This window comes from Lycorma delicatula, chromosome 4 (genome assembly GCF_047948215.1).
Source record: "Lycorma delicatula isolate Av1 chromosome 4, ASM4794821v1, whole genome shotgun sequence".
Taxonomy (NCBI): Eukaryota; Metazoa; Arthropoda; class Insecta; order Hemiptera; family Fulgoridae; genus Lycorma; species Lycorma delicatula.
Genome location: NC_134458.1, coordinates 201596149 through 201622244, shown reverse-complemented (window position 1 = coordinate 201622244; position 26096 = coordinate 201596149). Strand labels below are relative to the sequence as shown.

At 30.2% G+C, this 26096-nt stretch overlaps 1 protein-coding gene across 3 annotated transcripts in view; it reads right to left on the bottom strand.

Moving 5' to 3' along the window:
* Syx1A (Syntaxin 1A) overlaps positions 1-26096 on the bottom strand; it is a 403921-nt gene that overhangs the window by 63461 nt on the left and 314364 nt on the right. For all 3 annotated transcript variants that reach the window (XM_075365002.1, XM_075365005.1, XM_075365004.1), the window contains exons 4-7: positions 23126-23200; positions 15057-15239; positions 11872-11945; positions 2414-2551 (exon numbers count right to left, since the gene is read on the bottom strand). In XM_075365002.1, the coding sequence (XP_075221117.1) occupies positions 2414-2551; positions 11872-11945; positions 15057-15239; positions 23126-23200 (470 nt within the window). The remainder of the gene's footprint in view (positions 1-2413; positions 2552-11871; positions 11946-15056; positions 15240-23125; positions 23201-26096) is intronic.

Below are 26096 nucleotides of genomic sequence, written 5' to 3'. Positions count from 1 at the left end.
GAGTAGTAATATTATGATAAAAATGTTAGAGCTTCCAAATACCTATTTCAGGAAATATCAACCTGGTGTTTTCTATAAAAAGTACAAAATTGAGCAGTTACAGCTTGCCCAGCAATTTATATATTATTCAGAATACTGTTACTGTAGACCTCATGAATGTAATCATTTCTGTCAACACCTATATTATGGTTAATTTTTGACTTCATAATATTTCATTATGTTACGAATAACAATAAATGAATTAAGACAATATTCTGAAAGAACAATCTGGAACCAGTAAAGTATTCAATCACAACTAATCGCTTAAGTTTAATATCCATCTTATAAATAATATCTTTGTTTACAAAATCCATTTCCATATCCATATGGAAATCCATATCTTCCATATCTTTGTTTCATATCCATATCTCTGTTTACAAAATCATTTTATGACAGCTCACCACATTTTTATTGATATAAAATCTAATTTCTTGCTAAGAATATGACTGTATTATCTTCAGAATTTACTTGATATGTACAAATGATATTTACTTCAAGTATAATGAGATAGATGCATAACTACGAGGACAAATCAAATATAACAGGATTTTATTTTTTTAAATTTTATTTATTGAAAAACAAAAGGCAAATATAATTTATTTTTCTACATAGTATCCTGCTTTAGAAATACATTTTTCCCAGCAAGAAGGAAGGTTTTTATCGCAGCATCATAGAATGAAGCTGGTTGCATCAGGAGCCAATTGCGCACGAATCCCTCCACACCCTCGTCATCTTCAAATTGTTGTCTTCCCAGAGCTTCTTTAAGCAGCTCAAACAAATGAAAATTGCAGGGCGATAGGTCACAGCTGTAGAGAGGATGATCAAGTTGAGTCCAGTGCATTTCTTCTAGTTTTGAGACTGTTAGAGCTGCAGTATGGGGCCTGGCGTAGTCATGGAGAAGGATGGCCTCTCAAATCGGTTGGTCTCAATCTTTTGCAGCAATATGCAGCCCTAACCTCGTTCAACAGCTCGTAGTAGTAAGCAAGACTGATTGTGCATTCCTCATGCAAAAAATAAATGAGCAAAATGACTCACCAGTCGAAAAAAACAGTTGAAAGAACCTTGCCAGCTGACAGTCGAGTCTTGGCTTTCACTGGGGCTGACTCCCCTTTCCTCCACCACTCCATGCTTGTTTCAATTGGGGAGTGTAGTGGTGGACCCATGTTTCATCGCAGGTGACGATCTGACTCAAAAATGAATCCATCACCTTCTTTCGCAAACCTTGCTGGAAGCCTCTGACAGACCTCCAAATATCTCAACTTCTGATCTGCAGTCAAAAGGCAAGGGTCCCATCTGGCACACACTTTACTTTACTGTTTACAGCTCCCATAACTTATTCCGACCTATTCTGCAATTTCGAATACTCTCACCTGTCGATTGTACAAATGTTTTTGTCTGTAATGCTGGTCTGAGGATGGCAATTGTGTTCCTGATTTTCCACTCATTCTTGTTCTTCCTTGAGCTCTTTATGCCAGGCAAACACACAAGTCCTTGACAATTTTTGGTCTCCAAACTGTGCAGTCAATCTCTGGAAAATTTCTGTTGCTTGAACTTCTTCATGACCAAGAAATTTTATAATTATGCATTGTGCAGTGGAGGGGTGCACCTGTTGCTTCGACACTATGAGCAATACTGACAAATTGGTTGGGAGTATGGAATGGCCGGCTCTCCCCACTCCTAATGACCCCCATCCAAGCATACGAGAAGCGCAGGCCCAGTCCTACGAACCGTAGACACTCAGGAACAAAAATCTCATTTATATTTGATTTACCTTCATATTACACAAAATGGATACAACTATCACCAACATGAAATTACAAACTATTGATAAAATATAAATTACATCGATTATTTCTTTCTGCAAAATGTGACATTGTTACCTATAAACACCGGTAGAGATTGAATAAAGGTAAGAACTAATAAATTAAAATATAAATTCATTTAATTTGTTAGAAACATTGACTAATAAATATACCATTATCTTTTGGTATTATCTTTCCAAAATTATTACCTTTCCGATAGAATGTTTTTTTAATTACCTTAACAGTTAAGGTAAAAAAAAAGATACTTATAGCACTGATTTTACCAGGTATAACTGAAATTTAGAAAATACATTAGGTTAAAAGTAGCTATGATTAAAAGATCTCTCTCAGTAAATCAAACAATCAATACTCTACCACAGCAAAAAAAAAAACAAACAACATTTTAAAAATTTCATTAGTATTTTACACTGGTCACCTCTGATGGTAAATTTTTATTTTTTATAAATTCAATGAGTTTTACCATTTTTAAGAAACACAAGAAATGTAGATAAAGAATATGAATATACATTTAATTTAAACATCAAAATATAAATAAAATGGATCATACATACCTGACTTTCTACTAACATAGCCATGTCCATGAACATATCATGAAGTTCTCTAATAGAGTTTTCCAATTTTATAATATCTGCATGCCGAGCTTCAATATCCGCTAATGTTTGTTTTGCTTGTTGTGTCTCCATTATAATCTACAAATAAAAAAAATTAAGAAATAGTAAACATTTACATATAAATCATTGAGTAATCTCCAAGTCTTTACCCGATTACAAATGATGTGACAAACATACTATTGTGGACAGAAATGTGCAGTTTACAATACACACATTAGATTTGAGTGAAAATTAACCTCAATATACTCGATGAACATGTAAATAATCTTCAATTTTTACCTGCATATAAAACAACACCTATAAAGAGATGGTTACAATAATATCTGTAACCCTGGCCAACACAGCTTAATGTTTCAACATATTTCAATTGACAAGCATAGTTTCTATACAAAAACAGCATAAGTTTAGTGGTATTCTGTCCATTGAGTATGGCAGTCATAGTGTTCAACCGTTTCAACAAATTCTATATCCAATAAAAGTTGCATCAAAGTAAACTTGGACATGCGATAACCCATGCAATGGAGATTAAACCGACTGGATACAGTTTTACAGAATGAGGCAAAACAATCACATAACTGCAGCATATCTAGATGCACAGTGCTTCTAATAGTATACCTGTATTAAGAAAAGAATGGCCCGATGATTTTATTATATGTTAAACTGTACCAAACATTTATCTTTGGGTGTTGATGGTCTAAAACATCACCTTGGGATTTCTCTCGACATTATGTATAGACATTATACTTGTTCACTGCGCCATTAAAGGAAAACATTGCATCATCCAAAAACAAACACATTTCAAGTAACTGTAATCATTATGATTTCAGAACTAAATCTTTAATTTAGCACATAACAGAGGTCATCTGGTAAAATTAATTATGTAAGATTTTTTATCAATATGCATTCAACTGCAATTGTTTCTGTATAAAACTGTGTGAACTGTAGTGCAAAGTATTTGTAATTCACATTTTATACAACACATGGATTGTTTTGTACTCCAAGTAAATTCAACCTGTACTTCCTCAACACTTTTATAAAATGGTCATCCATTTCACTAATACTTTTTTTTTGTCTGAATGATTTTATATATCACTCTTTAATCCTTTCATAACAGGAGTGCTCTTTACTCAGTCTGCAAGTTCATTAAACCATTTTAGAAGATCTTATCTAGTGACGCCTCAGAATAAACTGATAATGATCCTTTTTTAAATTTGAAAACATTATGGTTACATGTAGTAGGTCAATGTTAACCTACAGCAAAGAAAATTGTAGGTTTTGCTGCAGAAAATATCACAAACAACATTCATTATTTAAACAATTTTGTAACTGGACTTAGGTGAAATACTCATATTATTTAACAAAAACATAAATCATCATCCTCACATGTTTCAGCAAACAACCAATCTCAAAGCTGCTTGGATTACCTTTGATAAAAGTAATCAGATTCATATTTTCTACTCATTTTAATTTCATAAAATAACTTGTTTTCTCTCTTACTTTCTTATTCTTTGTATTACATATTTTAATACTTCAAGAAAAAGCTTTTTTTATCAAGAAAAGCTTTATTTTGTTTGTTTCACAATGTACACCGAAGGGATGTCTATGCCCAAGAAACAAGTCCACCACTATAATAATAAAATACAGATATTTTTAACTTATAAATAATCTACTTTCATAAATGATGATGTTATATTTACTGAAATCATTCTGCATTCCCCAAAATGGCTATTTCTTATTATTCATAGGCTTCTTTTATAGCAGTAATAATACTGATATTGGATTACATTTATACTTGATCTTAATTGGTTTAATTTTTGTATATTTCTGTAGCATATACTGGATGAGGTCAATGACAGAAAAAAATTATTAATATTATTTTTAGAGTAACAATATTTTAATGTATGTTATAAAAAATGAGTTAAAATACATATTACTTCTTAATTTTCAAGCAAATCATTTACATTGTTGTGTTTATTAAAACCAATGAGTATTAAACAGTTTTATGATAAAATAAAATCAGTATACTAACACAACATATACAGTTTGTTGAAATGTAGCTTGGACCCAAATATTTTGTTCTATATGAGGATTGTTCAATAATTAAAGAGATAAATGACTATAAGGACCTATTATTTATTTAGATCAATGAAACTAACACTACTTTTCAACATAATTCGTGGCTAAATCCATGCACTTGTCCTATCTTTCTACAAGCTTGTCTTACAAAGTTGAAAGAACTGTTCACCTCGCTGTCCGAGCCATTCTTGTACTGCATTCTTGATCTCCTCATTGTTGCTAAACTTGGTGCCACATAAATTTCTTTGAGAAGCAAACAAACAAATACAATGGTGTGAGATCAGGACTAGGGTGTGCATGTGGCAATACCTCTCAACCCAACTTTTGAATAGGTTCCATGTCTTTTGAGAAGTATGATGGCAGGCATTATAATCCAGAATTACTTATTTTGAGACAGAACCGGGATGTTTCCTCCTTACTACAAATTTCACTATATTTTCTAGCATGTATTCCCACTTGATTGAACACTGTTCTTCCAAATAGTCACACTTACCAATGCTTTCCAAATAAGGCAATTTATCAATTTATAAATAAGTATATTTTGAATATTTTCCTGGCAGGTAAACTCAGATATTTCCATTCCTTATTCTGACACATTTAGATTCTGGCTAAAAATTATGAATAGAGGTTTCATCACAGGTTATTTTAAGTGATCTAAAAATGCATAACCTTCCACTAAAAATTGTTCATTTCATACAAATGTGAATAAAGGTGTCTTTGTGATTTTGAGTCTACTGTTGTCTTGGAATTTACCTGAAACATATTTTGTTGAAATTCAGTTTATCATGGATAATGGAATGGAGAGTGCTGATACTCACACGACAAATTTCAGCAATTCCCCAAATTGTTATGCATCTGAACTTGTCAACAATGTCTTCTGCTACAATGAAAATCGGAGACACTAGTTCTGCTCGATTTAAACTCTTTGATCACCTTATTCGAACTGTAATGGTGATTACACTTTTTACCACACAACTTTAATATCCACAAGTGAGTTTTAGTGGGTTTTACAACTTCAAAAAATAAAATCTTATCAGAGCAGGCTGTTCACCCACGACACATGCTTCAAATAATCACAAATTTGAAATAGAAAAAAAGTTTACAATAGTGGACAATTCTTTGACTACATAATATTTTTTGTCAGAGGTGCCAATTTGAATGTCAAGTAGTTTCAGTTTAATTTATTAAATAGTTTTTCTGCTGTTTCCATTTCTTTCTTTAATTATTGATAACATTAAAATATTAATGAATAATTTCTTACCTAAGAATGCTACTATTTTGTATATGTGAAAAATAGTCTTTCTCGAAACATTTAATTCTGGATTATAATCCCATTGTACTGCTCAAATGACATGGAATCTATTCAAAAGTCGGGTTGTGAGGTATTGCCACATGCACACTCTAGCCCAGATCTCGCACCATCAGACTTTTTTTTGTTCCAGTCTCTCAGACAGTTTTTAAATGGCACAGAGTTTCGCAACAATGAACTGGTCAAGAATGGCTTAGACACCAAAGTGAACGATTCTTTACTACTGGAATAAGAGAGCTCGAAGAAAGATAGAACAAAAATGTAAATGTAGCCAGGAATTATATTAAAAAGTAGTGTTAGTTTTATTGTCTGTTTTGTATATATGAATATACAAATACATTTTTTTTAAAAATTGGTATAATTATGTCTGTAGAGACGACGATTAGTTTAACATACTAAAAAATTTTTTTTTGGTTAATTATTTAAATTAACTATAGAAAAGTTGTAAAAATTAAAAAAATGAAAATATATATACAGAAAACCACTTTTTGTATAAAATTAAACTCATATAATCGATGCAGACAAAAAAATACATTTATAACTCTCAAGTGATTTACCACACAAATTATATTCCAGTATTATTAAAAAAAGTATCATTAAAAAATTATAAAAACAATTTTTTTTTAAGTATAATATACAAAATCGATACAGAAATAAAAGACATTGATCAACTGATTAAAAAGATTAAAAAAAAAAAAATTAAAAAGATAAAAAAAGAATTTATATTCTGAATGTGGAAAAAAAATTGCAACAAATTATATAAAAATTTTCAACAAAATTTCAAAATGAATAACTTTTTATAGCTCTTTAAAATAAAATATTAGTAACACAAGCCTGCATTGGTTGTGTTTTTTAGTTATTGATAATTGATTCTTATGTATTTTTAGTGCTGAATCTGAAAATAACCTTAATTTTTTTTTCCATCATATCAGGATTTTTTGCAAATTGCAAATTTCAAACTTTGTAAAAAGTTGAAAAATTGTGAATATGTGATACAATAAAATAGATATAAAACTTTTTTTAAAAATATATTCATTTTTTGGCTTATACTATGCATTCTTATTCTTACTGGTCTGAAGAGGTGGGCAGGGGGGGTCACTACTGACTCCTTAATTACTAATGAAAATTGCCACAAAATAAGCCTAATTTCTTTACAGTGCATTTTTAGATTAATTTATTTTTATTTATTTAATTAATTTTTATGAGGTACGTCATGCCTTTGGAAACCACTCCCCCTCTTCAGCCACTCTAAATGACGAAGTATGTAAAATACTTACAATTTTATTCTGTGTTGAAGTTTCTTTGGGCGGCTTATACTCTGCTTCGCACTTTTCCTTCTATATCCTCTATAGGGTTCATCTTGGTGTAACATCGTGCAATAGTCTGCCATCATTGTTGTATTCCAAATTTTCCTTGATACCCCCTTTCCATTTCTTTCATGTCCTGATGAAATCTCTCACCCATCTCTTTGCTAATAGCGCTAAGATTTTCAGGAAAACAGTCCACATGTGAATTTAGGAACAGCCTAAATTTTTGTACTTCTGCAACATACTCCCAACGATTGATTTGAAGTTTGGATCTTTCTTATTGCCCAGAAACTTGGTTACTATGTCTTTAACAAATTCCCAGGCTTATTTTTCTGCAACATCCATTTGTTTCTCAAAATTACCATCTTTGAGAAGTTTTCTAATGTCAGGACCGGTAAAGACACCATCTTTTAGTCTGACAGTTGATAAGATAGGAAATCTGTCATAGATGTATTTAAAACATTTACCCTCTTTTGGTAACGCTTTGACAAACTGCTTCATCAAGCTTAACTTGATATGAAGGAATGGAAGGAGAACTTTACTCGGATCTATGAGAAGTTTTCAGAGCACGTTTTTGGTTCCAGGCTCTAATGAAGCTCTTTTTTCCAACATTTTCCTACCTGAAACAGCAAAATGAGGTGCCAGCTGCTAACAGGTTCTTCTCTTTAAGCCTCAAACCAAGCAATTCTGAATTTTCATCGGTCAGATAAGTCTCTAACCAAATCGTTTAGTTCAGATTGTGAATAAAGCTCTGGTGCACAGGTATCTCTGGGTTCGTACTTCTTGATGTTATCTTCATTTAAATCACTTGTGAAACCATCTATTTCAGGTAAATTTTCTGGAGGAATTTCCACTGGTACGTCTGGATCATGAGCAACTGGGCATAAAGCAGATGACATATTTGGATAGACTTTTTTTATTCTTCAAATTGAAACTGTAAACACCAGTTGAACAAAAATAACAATCATTGGTGTGATTTCGTGGCTCTCGCCACACCACTGGAACTCCAAATCTGAACGTTTCTTGCTCACCCTTTGATGATCACCTAGACGGTGATCAAACGGTTGGGTTGACGGACTTAGACAGTCCATCAACACATGTGTAGCAAACATAGCCCAAGTTCTGTCTTGATCTATTTTCACTCCAAAATATGTGAAGTACACTAGTCAAACGAAAGTTGTTATATTTTTTTTTTGCCTTTCCACCATTAACTCCCCACAAATGTAATAAAAAGAATCTCCAGAATTTCTGCAGCCTCTTGAAGTCATTTTGAAAACGGAAGGTTAGCTTTATGGCCTGAAGATACATTTTCCACTGACAATAATGCGTTTGATCAGAGAGGATGGAAAAAATCTGATTTGCGCACGCTGATGGTTTGAAACAGTACTAATAGTAGTTGCACTGTGAATGGCACAGATACCTGACAATAAATATGTCACATCTTGTTATGTATTGTCACAACCTGTCGGCCAAGCTCTCCCATTGTCTCATCATCTTCAACCCAAACCCTCCCCGCCCACTTCTTCAGACCACTCAACTGTTTAGCCATAAGAATGCATAGTATAAGCCAGAAGAGTGAATATATTATATTAATTTATTATTAAAAAAGAAAGTCTTATGTCAATTTTATAGTATCACATTTTCCCAATGTTTCAACGTTTTACAAATTTTGAAATCTGCAATTTGAGAAAAATCCTGATGTGATGGAAAAAAATGAAGATTATTTTCGGATTCAGTGCTAAAAAATACATAGGCATCAATTATCAAAAGTTAAAAAAACATTCTACAATCCAAATTTTGCAGGCTTGTGTAAATAAGGGTAGCAAATGCTGGGTGATTCAAAAAGTATTTCACAACATTAAAAGCATTTATTGTGATAACTGACAGAATCAATTGAGGCCTCATTTCATAGAAAAACTCATCAAGTCTGTCACTTAACTTTCACTTTGGTTCAATGTAGCTTCCTTTTGTAATGCAACATACTACATCCCCCCTGAAATCAATTTCATTCCAGACTAGTCAGCAAGTTGAGTGTTACCTCTGAAGCTGCGACATTGGTTCGAAGACTTAGCTCAAAAAAATTAGCAGGCAAAGGTGACACATATACATAAACCCAATCTTTAATAAAATTCCACAAGAAAAAATCTAGTGGGGTCAAATCTGGGGAGCGAGGTGGGCAAGCAATTAGACCTTCACTACCAATTCACCAACCTGGGAATCAAGTATCAAAAAAATCTTGAACTTCTACGTTGTGCCCCATCTTGCTTATAGTACTGTAGCGGAGAAACTTTGTTGTCATCTGTAATATGTTGAATCCCAGTTAGTTTATATGGCTTCAACTGCAATCGTTTATGTAATACACCCAAAGAATCATTTGTGGAATACCAGCCTCATGTGATGCACATTGAGTTGATTTCTTCAGACTACATGCAAAGCTTTCTCTGAGTTATTCCATAGCAGCCGTAGGGATGCATGGGCATCCTGGTGATTTTGTATGTTTAATAGAACAAACCTGACTCAATGAAGGTTTGGTACCAAGAGTAAATTCTATGCCTATTAAGAGGCTTCTTTCCATACAATGAAAACTACACTTAACTGCAGTTACTGACTGCAAATCATGAAACCAAAACGAATAGCAAGCACGTTCCACACCAGTAAATGTATACATTTTTAACAATACTGGTGACAGCGCTGGTGGCCAAATTCGGTACTAATGAACTAGTCGAGTCAAAACTTGATGTGTTTTGCTATGAAACAAGACCTCAATCATTTTGTAAGTTATCTAAATTAATTTTTATATGTTTTTAAATTTGTGAAGTCCTTTTTTAATCACCCTGTACATAAATATTTTAAAGGACACTATGCCTGAATCTCATGCTATCCAATACTCACTTGAAGAGAGCAGTAACGGTAACAACTAGGATCAGATTAGGACTGAAGAAAAAAGTATGAATGACGAGACTCTTAGAAAATAGTTCAAGTAGCTTTAAGGTAGGTAATAACATATTTACATACTTGATACAAAATCGTATTACAGTTTCATGGAAAATTTTCAAGCATACTAGCTAGATGAAGATAGTAGATATGTCAATATTTTACAGTACATTGTGAGATTGCATCAGGTACAGTCCAACATTGACTTACTCATTACAGAGGGGGGAGAGGTTAATTATAAAAGTAAACAAATTTCTCTATAAAAACAAGCAGCCTGTTAAAACTGGTAAAAATATTGTGTGACAAATTAAAAATGTGATTATAAATCAAACTCAGAAAAATCTATGTAACTAAATAATTAGAACTTTTATATAAAATTCACAAACTTGAATTATTTCACAATAACAAACTCAAAGCTCTGACATTGTTCGTCTCCTTACTAATTGTAAAAAAACATCCACACTGATATATCATTATTTATTTATTGGTTATTAAGAAACTAACACATGCCAACATACTCATTTAAGATTACAAATAACACTATTTATAATAGCCGTTACCCTATTTCTAACACAGCAATCGAAAATTTGTGTTGTTTCTTGCAATATTATATTCTACAATAAACAAAACTAAATAATATGAATATATAAATATTATTTACTTTGACAAAGTTTTTGGATAGGGTGCCATCTAAAAAGGAATTTTTTTTTTAATATTACAAGGCACCGGAAATGGAATGAATACAAGAGTACAGCGAAGATAACAATCTATTTATTTATTCAACCAAATGTTATTACATACACATGTAATCCACCGAGGTTAATAAGTAACCTGTGCATGGTAGTTTTATAATAGAAAACTTACAAACTAAAAATAAAATAAAATTTAAAACATAAAAAACACATCAATTCCCAATAACAATGGTGCATTTAATGCATACCAAAATCTTATTCTATAGGAATAATTTTTATTGAACATTCAACTTAATCCGTGTTTTCAATTTTTGTTTGATAGCGACTTTTTTATTAAACAGTATTTTCATATTATTTGGCAGACTATTAACCTGATTACCACAATAAAACTATTTTTTCCATTAATAGTCTTAGTAATTTTTGGCATCAATGTAATCTTGTTTCTAGATAGCCTATTAGATCTTTCATATACACCTTTGAGATTAATGTAATGGTTTTCTAAAGCTTCTAAATTAAATAGCTGTACTAGATTCATGGGATAATCAAATAATGCAATTTATTTTTGAATATTATTTTTCATATTATAATCTGCAATTTGCAAGAGATACAAACTATTTCTAAAAGCACCACCCCAAGCAATAATCCCACTTTTTATACTATGAAAGAAAGCATAAAAGATCAACAATAAGTAGTGGTTGGCATACTTTTTCAATGCATCAAATTTTGGTTTTTAGAAAGTCAGTGTCGAATGACATAATATAACATTTTAACAATTTAAACTATTCCTACCAACTTTTTTTTAAAAAAGTTCATTATTTTTTGCGTTATTTAATTTTATTTCTATTCTGATAGGCATAATAGTAATTTTCTGGTTAAGAAGTAAATTATTTTTCATCATTAGATGTTACATACATTTTATGAAAACAATTGCCTAAAAGATGGGTAGCTATTACAGCAAGGCCAAATATCATCTGTCTTTTCTACACATGATTTTAAGTTAATGTTTTTAAAAGTTTTGCCAATTAATCACACAAGCTAAACAAAAAATATATTAACATATAATATGGATAAAAAACTTACACCTTGTGTGAACACAGCTGAATTCCCTTGCTCCAACATTTCTTCTAATTCTTCATTCGTTGTTGTTCTTCCAGCTAAAAAAAAAATACATAAATAATGTTTATCATGAACTATACAAATTTAAAAATAAATTTTTATAAAATAAAATGTGTTCAGAAATAACTTATTTTATACATTCATACAAATGTGCATTTAAAATAAGTAAATTTATGTATTAATATTATTTTTTTTAATGTATAATACATAAATTTGTATGTATTATATATACATGCATAGTATTACACTTTATATATAAAATTTGCATGTTTTCTTTTTAATAACGGAGTGTGTATCAAATCAGCTTGAATTACATAATGTACAGTTTTGTAAGCTTGATTTCTTTTGTTAAAATACATACATAACATCATTTTGTTAAATATATATATGAAATCATCCATTCACTGAAGAAAATATAGCGACATTCTTGTGGAATCACAGGAAATACTCTACTTTAACTATCTGACATGACAAAGAATCATCATTGCTCAGTATTAGGCTGCAATTTTAAAATATAAAATGAAGCATGTAATTTGTTCCAAGAATAAAGTTATCAATTTTCTGTTTTTTTTTTTTTTCTATCATACAACCAATTCAACTATGGAAAAACCCATGTCTATATAAATAGATTTAGTGCTACTGGAATATAATTTCTTAGGCCCATTTAAAAAAAAATCTACCAATAAAGTAATTCAGCTTGAAAAAAGGTATTAATAATATGTAACCAAAAGAAATCTCTTCAGATTGACTTCCTGAGTCCTAGAATTAGTCCATTGCAAAGGCAAGAGACTGAAACAAGAAACAGTGGGTACGAGTCATCCTATAATAATCATTAAGTTATATAAAAAAAGGGTTGTGAAAAAAATAAGAATTTCAATTGAAATAAACTCAAATTATGACCACCTGCTGGGAAAGACTATAATCATTTCATGTAACCATGCAATTCAATGAACAGACATATTCTTCTCAAATAGATTCCCAAGAATGTTACTGGTTTTATGGCAAAATAGAAATTATTTCCTTCAAAATGTTTTCACATCCCAATATTAATTTGACAAAATTATGTATACATTATATAATAATATAGTTAAAACACATGGTTTAGTGCAAAAAAAATTTACCTCTCTGAGAACGTAATAGCAATTTTTTTCAAAATCATCACCGTATTGACATTGACCGTCCAATAAAATATTTAAACACTTAAAAACAGATGAAATTCTGTTCTTAAATCTATTCTGACACTAATTATTTTTATACATCATAATTATATAATAAAATAGTAATCAAACTGAAATCATGCTATTGTAAAAACGGGTAAAATTGTTTCTATATTGTCTTTTCATTAGCAACTTTACATGTTGCCTACAAATTTTGTAATTGAACTCCAAGAATAATGCAGAAAATAACAAGTCTAAAATGCTAAAAAAACTCATTTTTTTTCGTGTGGTGTTTCAGATATGACTCTACAAAGAAAAACATTTTCCTTCAAGATACATAGTATAACTATGTAAATCCTGTTTAATTTGAACCCATCTTGTATATCAATTACTGCATTAGAACAAAGAGAAAAATATCAAAATTACAATTTGCAAATTTAATCATTTATTTTAAAACCCATACTGTTCAGTAAAGTTAATTGGTAGGAAAAGGAAGTAAAGCAAAATCGTTGAGCAAGATGAGCATGAAGAGTTTCATTCATACTAGTGTAATGCAGTCATTTTAAATATAACTTTGCATCTACATTAAAATTTTACACAAAAAAATTTTCATCAGAAAACTCATAGGAAGTTATGCATCTTATGAAAATCAGTCAGACAATGTAACAGGTAACAATAGTAAATTATTATTAAAATATATATATTTTCTGTTAAGACTGTCATAATTTTATATCGAGTACAATTACCTTTCTTAGCTTTGTCATAATTAAATCACATGTTGACATACTTAGGGTATATTCCATTTACAAAAACAGAATATAACCAAAAAGCATCAGCATGTGATTTAATTATCACAAAGTTAAGAAAGATAATTGTACTTGATATAAAAATTAGGATTAAATTGAAAAAAAGAACTGAACAGGTTATGGTATATGCTGACAAAATAAATACCTCAGTAAAATGTATTTCTCCTCAGCATTTTGATCGAAAGAGTCATAATGATCATTGGCGTAACACATCTTTCAGGATACACATGTATATGAGGATATGTGTGCAATACAGGTACAGTATATAAATTTAAAATTACAGAATTACCATGTCTTTATAAAAAAAACACTAAAAATGGAAAAGTATAAAAATTAGTAATTTGAAATTTGGCAGATTTATTTAAAACAATTCTGTAAGTAATGGTTCAGTATTTAAACAATCCAGTTATAAATTTTGTAAGTTATAATCAGATATAGTTAAGATTTTGAGTGTTAAAAATGACTCTTTTTCTTGATTAATCTAAAAGAAAAAACTGCTGAACTCGCTCAGAAACTTTTAAAAGTAACCAAAAACCATAAAACTGAACAGGGTAAATTTTTATGTACACTATAAAAATCTGACAATCCATTTCTGAGATATTTATTCTTGGCAGCATATGGCATTTAATTGGATAGTAAGCTTCATTTTTGCTTCACCAAGTAATGAGATGGCAGACATCAATTACAAACTGAAAATGCTAAAGTACAGGCCAAAAGCCTTCTTCCTTCTTTTGCTCAGAGCCGGGGTAAGCATGTCGTTAAAGTAAAACTAGACACCAAAAAATTACATTATATGGCATCCAAAAGAAAAATAAAACCTTAAATCATTGTACCTGAATATGTCAAAATATAAAATTAATTTTAAATGACAATCTCTAAAAATATAAAGGAACTGAACCCGAATAGAATGACAAATAACATAAATTAAGTACATCTTAGTAATAACAAGTAAACATATACGTCTACCTAATAACAAATCTTTCTTTCTTTTTCCTGTTTAGCCACTGGTAATTATCTTTCAGATAATACTTCAGAGGATGAATGAGGATGATATGAAATAGAGTAAATAAAGTGTAGTCTTGTACAGTCTCAGTTTGCCCATGCCTGAGATGTATGGTTAATAGTAAAATTAAATGAATAAAAAAACTAGTTAATTATACAATAAAAAGTAATTTGCTTTATATACTTATTTCAAGCTGTCGCTGTATCCTTCCTTTACACCGCTCCCGATAGTCTGTTTGAGTCCGATTGTACTCTGTCATTACTTCGACAAACTTCCTAGAGAGAGTTGAATGTTGGGTCTTCCGTATTCTCAAATCTGCCGATGACTTATTTGTATGTTCTTCTTGTTCTATATTCTGTTCGATAACTGTTAACATATCAAAAAACAAAACAGTAAATACATTAATTACTAAAAATTAAAGTTACAAATATTTACCACAAAATAAAATAAAGTAACTGAATGGATACTAACTCCAGCTGGTTAGCAATTAGTGAACTTTAGCCAACTCTACTAACTATCTTGCAAATCTCTCCAATAATCAGTGGTGGTCCTCAGCAATCTTCAAATCTATTGGTAGCAAGTCTTCAATGAAAACACTCATCCACCTTTTTTTGGGCGACTTTTTTCTTTTCCTAAACAACTAACTGATCCTTCAGATGGTTTAACACCATCCTAGTTCCATCCATTATTTCAATATGTATCAACCAAATTATTCCTCTAACATTAATGAATCTGATGATCTCAAACTTTACAAGAGTTTTTAGTCATTCATTTTTTCACAATTTTCAGTTACTTCTTACTTTAAATGCCCCTAAATTTTTTCCCAAAATCTTTTTATCAAAATTTTTTGAAAAGCTTAAATCAGGTTCTGCCAATACTCATTGATCATTTTTCACACAAGGTATATAACTATCAACTCAAATATAAGACTGAAATTAATATAATAGCAATTCTCACAAGAAAAGATCCATGCATCTATTTTTGAGAAGATAATTTAAATATGCTAAGATAACTGGATGGAAACAACAAAGTAATGACTGTTTCATGATCTAAATTCTAAATTTTATTTTAAACTAGGGCAAGAGATGATGTTACTAATAAAAAGACACCTTTTAATGTTGTATTCATGGGTAGGGGGGAGTACTCCCTTTAAATAAAATATCATAGAGGGAAATAAATATATGTATCTGATCCTGAAGCGAGATACAAAAAGAGGAAGACAATTTTTTTTAGAATCTGAACAGTATTAGCGTTTACTTGTCTGGATAAAGAGATTGAGAAAATAAGAAATAATTAGCATTTTAAACAGTAGGACTGAGCAAAATTGGTGAATTATGTCAGAACATTTTTAAATTATGGATAAACAAATTTAATTTTTACAGTTTGTATAAGCTACAGCATTTTTGCGAACTTACACATTAAATTACTAATTTAACTTAATTAGTTTGTCTAATTATTTATTTTAGTAGTATTATCATAATTGTATATAAATCCACTTAGTTATAAAGGAAAATATCATAATCCATTTAATCTCTACCAAACGATTATTAAATTAATTAAATTTTGACTGTGTTATTAGGATGGGCATTAATAAAAAAGAAAATTAATTAATTATAAGTAAGTAATATATTATAGCTTTTTTGTTAACTCAACATGGTAGACCTCTGGTTTTCTTTTTTATTTTCTATCTTTTCGTATTTTAACTTTTTACCCATGACAGAACAGAGATGATATATGCGTTTGGGGTAAGAGGCTTTGTGTGTAAGTGTGTGTATATGTCTGTTACCAGTTTCCTCAAAAACAAAAACTACTACACCAATTTCAATGAAACTTTTTGCATTACATAGGTATCACTTCAGAGCATGTTCTTAGACATGTTTTGTATGGTTATAGGCTACCAGGGAGCGCTGCAGTAGATGTGTTTCTCTAATATGGCTGAACCGATTTTGATGCAGATTTTGCATTACCTAACATAGGTATCACTTCAGAGCAGGTTCTTAGATTAGTTTTACGGTTATAAGCCACCAGGGGGCACTGCAGTAGATTTTTTCATAATGGCTTCATCAGTTTTTAAAATTTTTAATTTTATCACTTGTTGGCAAATAAACACATTGCTTATTATTAATCAAATTCTACCATTAAATATCTTTTCATATGAAAATTCATACCTGTGAAATTCGTGCCTCCTGAGATATCCTTTGACCTGGCACTGTGTAAATCAACAGTATATTTAATGACACAATATGCTTAGAAGATTTCTGGTTGCATTTATAGGTAACATTACAGAATACACAAGCATAAAACCAAGTAAATAATGATTAAATCAATAGCTATTAAATCAGAAGTATGCAGAATTTATTACTTAAAGGAAGGGGACAGAACATTGATAATGCAATTGCAACAGTAATACATAAATAAACTGTATTTATTAATTTTATGTGAACTATTTGGAACAACTATATTTCTTTAAATAACATTAATTTTCCATAACGAAATGCATACGTTCAATAAAATTTATGAGATTTTCCTTCTTGAGATAAGAATAAAAAAAAAAGAACATGCAACCAAAAAAATGTTAGATAGAAAAAAACAAATTTTAAAGAAGGAAGTAGAATAATAAAAAAATTAAAATAAAATACACGTGAAATAGTAACTGTTATCTCTAAACTCATGCCAAATGTTCAATTTGTAAAAAAAAAAAAAACAATTCTGTTAAAATTACTTGTAATATTATCATTACCTTTCTCAATATAAAACATGTACAACAGTAAAAATACTTTTATTAATAAACCTATAAAGAATATGTTAGAAAATAAAACATTTTTAGTCAATGATTTTATTTATATAAAGCTCACAGGTTTCAACTCACTTTTATTCCCCCCTCCAGTATTCATTTCCTTTTTTTACATTACACTTTTAAAAATTTGGGTACTTAATACGAACTGAACATTAGAAGGGAATATATTCACATTTCTTCTCACACATTTATTTTAATTTCATTAAATATATTTATTATGAATACAACTTCTTTATTATTTAATAACATTCAGATTAATTAAACACTGAAATACAATCATGATTTTCTTATATTATACATAATTCTTTCACAAAAAATGAATGTTCAGAGGTACCTCAATCATAAGTTCTTTTTCTTAAATAATACTGAATTCTAATAATTCTCTTAGAAATTTAAAAATTAAAATACAAAAAAGCTAAATTAAATTTTGTCTAAATGAATTATACTTACCAGTATTTTTTTCTAAACAATGCAATTAAAATGATAAGCTTATTATCCCTTATCTGTTAATTTAAACTAAATTTCCCAATTATAGCCTTCCTGTAACTTTATTATTAGCTTATTTTTAGATATAGTATAATTCTAATATCTCTGTATTATTAATGTTAATACAGGCTGATTCAAAGAAGCGGGAAATTTTGAAAGTTGTGTTGGTAGCCGTGGGCGATTGGGTCCACTTGAGAAGTGGCACCAGCCTCTCTAACCTAACGTGCCATTTAGTTGTCATGGATCCTTGGAGTGGTGCGCAACGTGCATTTGCTATCAAAGCGCTTTACAAAAACAATGACAGTGTGGAGGGAGCGCGTAGAGAATTTCGCCGTCATTTTAATCTGGCACGGCACGACCGTGTTCCATCAGCACATGCAATTAAAACATGGATATCTAATTTTGAGGAAACCGGTTCGGCAATAAAAAGAAAGCTCCAGGTCGTGAGTGAACCGTCCATACACCACAGCATGTTCATGCTTTACAAGATGTTGTCACACGAAGTCCACATCGGTCAATCCGTCGTCTCTCAGCATCTTTACAATTGCATAGTTCAAGTGTTCGACGAATGTTAGTGAAGGACTTGCAATTCCATCCATACAAGTTGCAAATCGTCCAGGAACTGAAACCGAACGATGCAGTTGTGCGAGCACAATTCTGTAATGTAATGCTTCAGAAGATAAATGATAACGATGAGTTTTTTCACGAATTGTGGATGTCAGACGAAGCGCATTTCCACCTCGGTGGATTTGTTGAACAAGCAAAATTTCAGATACTAGGCACATGAAAATCCTACGCAGCTACACCAGCGTCTGTTCCACAGCCAGAAAGTGACTGTGTGGTGTGCTATGTCATCTTACGGTGTTATAGGCCCTTATTTTTTTGAGGATGAAAACGGTCTTGCGATTACAGTGACGTCGGCTCGTTACGTAGCCATGCTTGAAATCTTTTTTGTAGAACAACAAAAGAGATTTCCACCAATTCTTAACACAGCCTGGTTTGAACAAGACGGAGCAACGTCATATACTGCATGAATATCGATGGCAGCTGTATGCCGATTGTTTGGACAACATGTCATTTCACGAAATGGTGACATTAGATGGCCTCCCAGATCGCCTGATCTCTCAGCTTGCAATTATTTTTTGTGGGGTTACCTTAAAAGCAAAGTGTTCCACAGTAGACCTGCTACAACGGAAGAACTGAAGGCAAAGATCCGAGAAGCAATTGCGGAATTCCAGTTGAGATGTTACGTCAAACCATGAACAATTTAACGAGGAGACTTCATGAGTGTTTACGTAGAAAAGGAGGTCACCTGCAAAATGTCATCTTTAAAAAATAAACTAAAATGTATGTATCCTAAAATGGAAACATATGTACAATTACATGAAATAAAATTCATTTTCTAAAAAAAATTTTTCATTAGCGTTATTTAATTTTTTTAATTTCCCGTTTCTTTGAACATCCTGTACAATCAAACCAAACTCACTTAAAATTAAGGATAAATTTTTTTTGCATTAATGATTTTTCAACAGTATTTTTGCAATACCATACAATGTTACAATATTGTTCTGCAAGTCTAATCCGTAATGAGACAGATTATTAACTATAATAACACACATAGGTCATTCTTTATATACTCCAATATTATTATAACAATAACTACGTTCAACTGTTTGCAGTTTAGATTGCCCATGGCTAAAATATAAGAAAGAGTACACAATATAGTAACGTGAAAAAAGAGCTAAAAAATGCTTGTTACATACAAAACCATAATAATAATTTGAATAATAAATATTCTAAGGATATTATAAGAAACAAACTGCGCAAGACAAAAATAAACCTAAACTGAACTGAACTCTGTACACTAATTTCCTTACTGCACAATAAGAATGCTAAAAAAAATGTCAAGATAAGATTGTGAATGATGTCAAGTTTTGAAAACAAAAAAATAAACCGCCAATAACACTTATTGATAAACTTCAGTAGAAGAGGAAATCAGTCAAACACATTAGGGTATTTTATTCCACCTGTTCCAAGAACTGGATTTTTTTTTAACAAGGAGAATAAACAGAGTATTCTAAAAGTTATAAAGGATTACCTTGTTAGGTTCATTGATAATTTGGCTATACTACTAATATTTAGATGGAAAAAGAATGTTAAGTAAGAGTTACAAAAAAAAATTTGAGCTAGTTTTTACTTTACAAAGAGGTATAAAAAAACTTGGAAATGAAAAATCATTAGTTAACAAGGTTAAAGTTATCGAGATTTGATGTTTATTTTTACCAATCAATATTTTTGAAAATTATTTTATTATAATTTTCCTGCAAAACAAAAATAGAAGCTTTTTTTTTTTATTAAACTAACAACATCATTTACATTGAAGTTATTCTGTATTTTTTGTTGTCATTATAACTCAGTATTACAAAGTTAAAATGTAATAAAGATATCACTCTGATGTTAAAAAAACTTTTATATAAAAGTTAAGAAAAATTGATGAAAAAATTTAACATAAAACAATAATTAGCTACATCTACTCATATGTACATATCCTGAAGTATTCCTCCATTTCAGAAAGGCTTAGTTCATTCTCTATAGCCTACTATAGAGCATGAACTAAGCCTTAAATCTTAAATTAGGACTAAAGGTTATGTTATTTAACCTTTATGTTATTTCTCTGCAGATCATTTTATCAGATGCAAGTTTCATGCCTTTGTGATTCTTCAAAAAGGTTAGTTCTCATAAGTATCTACAGTGCGTATGATGAAAATAAAACCTTGCTTGCACAAGGCAGTCACTGTGCAGGGCATTATATTACTTTCTTCTCATAATATTAGGCTCAATCAGAAACCAAGCATTCTGCAATAGAGTGCTTAACTATTTTCATAAATAGCAAAAATTCCTTCCACAATCAAAATTTATTAACATTTTGTTTAATTTCAGACAATAATTTCTTCAAGAATACTTAGCATACTTATAAATATTTCTTACTGTATACAGTACAAAAACATACAGTTTATACTTGTATAAATAGATTATTATTATTATTACACTTCCTCTATCAATTTAGTCATAAAATGAACGATCACTTTATACGAATAAAGATTATCATAATAATTCATTTGAGTTATATTCATATGCACTTGTTCTAATGGGTATTAGTACTGTTGACAATGTTTATAGAAATAAACATCATTAAATAATAGGCCTATACCCTACAAATATAATAATTTATTAATAGCTTACTCATTACTTTTCATTTTCAATAAATTGATTTGGTTCAATTCTGTGTGATCCAGCACAAATGGTATAAACTGTTTCCTTTTGTAATATGTGGCGTGTTAGTAAACATTTGGTATGTATTAATGAATTCAATGGGTGGGTGGATAGGGGTCAGAGGGTAAGTGGTATTTTTTTTGGGTGAAGTTCAACTATTCATTTTCTGACAATTCTATTAACTCTTCTTACAGAGATAATTCTGTTATTTGTAAGTGTGAGGAAGGTTCTAGGATCCAATCTGAAATGTTCATGTTGAATAAATCCTAGAATTGAGTTGTAAAATCTTCTTTCAGTGCTTTCAAATGATGATGGCTATAAACCAGAATTTTGTATAGAGCTGTTTCCATTTTGAACTGATACAATTGTCTTTAACTCAAATTTCGTCTGTACAAAACAAGTTTTAACACGAACACAGAAATAATTTACTTTGCTTTGATCAAATACAAATCATTTCCTTCCAGTTGTAGATTTGTTTCATTAAATTTATTGTATAAATCTTGTCAAATAACCAATATCGCTCTCAAATTTCAATAAATTCTCTCAAAAAATTTCAATAAATCACCTTCTTCAAAAAATTTTGTAACTAATTCAATGAGTTAACAAAATCATTTTAGACAGGTACCTTTCAACAGACAATTAACTTCTGGGTACAGTAGTAAACTATTGAAGTCTTCATCATTTTAATTACAAAGCTTTTTCTAAGTAATCGATCATTGAGAGCATTGCTTCTGATCTTGTTAACTGCTGTAATTATGTACTATAGCATGCAATGAAGGCAATCACTAAGGTTTCTTGCAATCAAATGTCGATGAATCACAAAATGCACAATGATTTCATACTGTACTGCTTTTTTCAGATATGTAATCAACCCACAGTAACATCCAACCACTGTCGGAGTAAATCGGTAGCAACACAGACAAGATATCATTCACAGAAATTCTGTTTCTTTAAAACAGTGTTCCAACACATCAAATATAGATTTTCCTTTAGTTTCAAGTATATAATCTCCATCATCATGTATGTAAAGGTAACAAAGATGAAAAATTAAATTACTACTTATCTGATTATGTGATCCATACCATATTTGATTTAAAAAGTTAGTATCAAAAGATTTAATTTTTCATTTACTTTCAACTTTTACAAATCTGATGACAGAGATGTGTATCTCTGAAATATAGCTTTTATTAAAATAAAAATACATATACAATTTTACTACTGCTATTGAATTCAAAATAACAATAATAAAAAATATGTTCTTACTGATGTGGTAACAATTATTGTGCCAGTTTATATTTCCTTTGAAGAAATTCCAAATAAAATTTGTTAAGTATTGATACACAACATTTTGTATATTTATAATAATGTTTAATGAACCTGTCACAACATGCACAGATTCGGTCTATTGCACTATTAACAGCTGTATGAGTGTGGGACCTGAATGAGCTTGAATTTTCAGCGCATTCGACTAGTATTGCTCAAGGCGATCCTCAATGTCCTCTCAATATTACTTGAACGTAAAATGACCCATTAGACTTCTCAGTGCCCAGTGGACAGTAGTGCCCCCATAGAGAACCACTGATTTAAAAGGATAAACAAGATAAATGGGTTTATACTTTCAAACTCACTGCAAATTAATAAAGAAATTAAAGAAAAAGAAACTCAACTTTAAAGATAAAAAAGGTATCAATCTTACCCTTTAATTTGGCTCGGACTTTATTTGCTGTTTTCTTAATATCAGCCATTAAATCTTCAAGTTCTTGTTTCACTTCTGTAACAAAACAAACAAAATCAGTAATACAGTATAAACAAATAATTAATAAAAAAAATAATAAATAAATATCTAATAACCAACTTGAGAAAAACACATGTAAGTTATTTTACTACAGATTTTTCAACAATTCTATAAGTTGTGTAAGTAGAAAAATTAGAAATGAGTAGGATAAAATTTATATTGCCCATGAAAAAGTCCAATAAAAATTAGAAAAATTAAGTGGTCCAGATAAATCTGAAAGTATTGCACCAGTTTTTTTTAATCTATTTTGATCATATAGGATACTTTAGTCAGTTCATTGTCCAAGTCCCTTCAAAGAGACTCTTTGGGCCTTGTGGTCTTCCCAGTACTTTTTCATGAATTCTGTTCTTGTGCCCTTTCTGGTATTGAAAATGTTCGTGTTGCAAGTTTCTTTCTTGTGAATGTGAAACAAGTGTTTTTTTTTCCTTGAGTTTTTCATTTAATTCTATCTTGTCTGTGGTGTATTCTTGTGTAAGACCAATTTCCTTCAGATCTATTATTAGTCGGCCATTGGCAATCATTATAGTGTAAATTTTATTAGATCCTTTAAGGGTGAGTGTTGAGATTCTTGGGGATTGTGACTTGAATTCTTGTACAGAATTTTATTATTTTGAGGCTGACCATAAAGCCTGTTCCAAACTGTGGGCCACTTTTTATCACTCTCTTCCTAGATATACCTTTTGTATAGTCTATATCCTTGAGATTACATGGCATTCTGGTCTGTGTTTCTTATTTCCTTCAGTCCCATGACGAGAATTATGCATTGGTCCTTTAGGTCAGTTATAATTTTTAATTTATCAGTCTGCATGAGTGAGTTTACATTGTGTGTGTAAATGTAAGTGATTTACTTCGATTTGATTTTCGATTTTGTATTGTTCTTGTTTGTGTGTATGGTGTTAGGGCAGTCCAATGCTTCTGACTCCATGTTATCTTTTAAATGGCAGCCTACCATATCCGAGTGCTACCTTCTCTGAACTCTGGTGTTGCTTGGTTCAGCCAGTGGAATATTCCTTAAAAGACCTGTCATAGTTGACTGTCCCTGTGGTGGGATGAGTTACAACTCTAGATGTGATCTAGTGAGTTGTCACTAGACTTGGTGTTAGATGAAGTTGTGAAATTAAGTTTGTTTAGATTCAATTCACTGGACAAATTTCACCTATTCGTTTCAGATATACCCAGGTATAACTTGTGGAGGCTCGATCTGATTTTTGTTAAATTTTTTCCTTTGGAGAAATGTTAAAAAGAACTAATCCTAAACATTACACCCCACATCAGTTTAATATTTATATATATATATATATATATATATATATATATATATAATATAAACTCTTATTATAGTTTATAAACAGGTAGAACTTGAGATGGAAGATACACCAATTCAATTTCAAAACAATTTCACAGATGTTCTGCACTTCTGACTAAATTTAGAAGGTATGATTAAAAAGAATAAAACCATCTACATGACATTTGGAGATCTCAATAAAGCATTTGATAATGTAAATTGAATAAAAGGCTAAAATATAGGAAAAGAAAAGTGTTAAAATCTGTAGAGCAGCGTTGTAAGAGTAGATAAGAAAGGTGAACTCTGGTTCAGAAATGAATGAGACAAAGATGCAGTCTATCCTTATAGCAATTAAATATGTATATAGAAGAAATACAGAAATTAAGAGTGGAGTGTAAACATTCAAAAATAAAGATTTACTGACGTAATGCTCTTTTGTCAAAAACCAAAGATAAGTTAAATGAAACATAAAATAACATGAATTTATTACTACAAGAAAAATTGTTTTAAAATAAATACGAGTATAACAAAGTTAGGAATTAAGTATTAAAATAGTTAACACAATAAACAAGTTGCAGAATTTTTTTATTTATGTAGTAAAGTTATAAAGGATGGATGAAGGAGTTATAAAAAGTAAAGGAGAGCTTTCACACACAAAAAAAATTGATCAAGTAGCCTATATATAAAAAAATCAGAAAAACATTTAAAAAAATATTTAGTGGAATTTAGTACTTTACAGTTCTGAAAGACAGAGATGTTAGTTAAAATGGAAAGAAAAAGAAGAGAAGCCATAGAATTTGTTAACAAAAACTATTCTAAAAAAATGTCAAGTAGTAAAATTATTAGCTTATATTTAAGTTTTCACATCGCTTCAACTAAGAATTAAAGAAACATATGCAATGTTTGTAATACATATTATCTCCATTACATTACACTGACTTCCCCATCAACATTACATTAAGATAACTTGACAAATATGATGATTTTTTTTAAAAATTAAAACACCAAATCGAACTGAAAAAATTGTCAAATACTTTATTAATAACATGTTTTATACTACTGTATAAACAAATATTTTTATATTAAAAAAATAAAATAAAATTTTTCTTCTCAAATCTTACAATTTACATTTTTCACGGTTAAATTTATTATTTTTATATAATATTTTACAACAAAAATATGCCAAATTATAATATGTATACATAACAAATTAATTTCCATGTAACATTATAATTTCTGATAATGCGTAACTTAAACAAAGACTGAGTTACACAAATGGATGATTATAAATACACTATTTTCCAATAACATTTGGACTTATTTGGTAACTTTAAATTCATCTTTCTACAGCATTTGATTATGATGAAAGATCATGATCTGTTTATCTGATCGATGAGCAGCATACATTGCGATTAAACCTTTTACAAAATGATAGTTTAAGTCTTCACGATTGTTTCAGTGCCACTTCAATATTCATCAGAATAATGGGGGTACCGTTACTTCATGCCATTAAATATGGATGTAGAATTCTGAAGAAACTGATCCACCAGTGAATAAGAAGCCTCCAAGGGAAACAATGGAATGTAA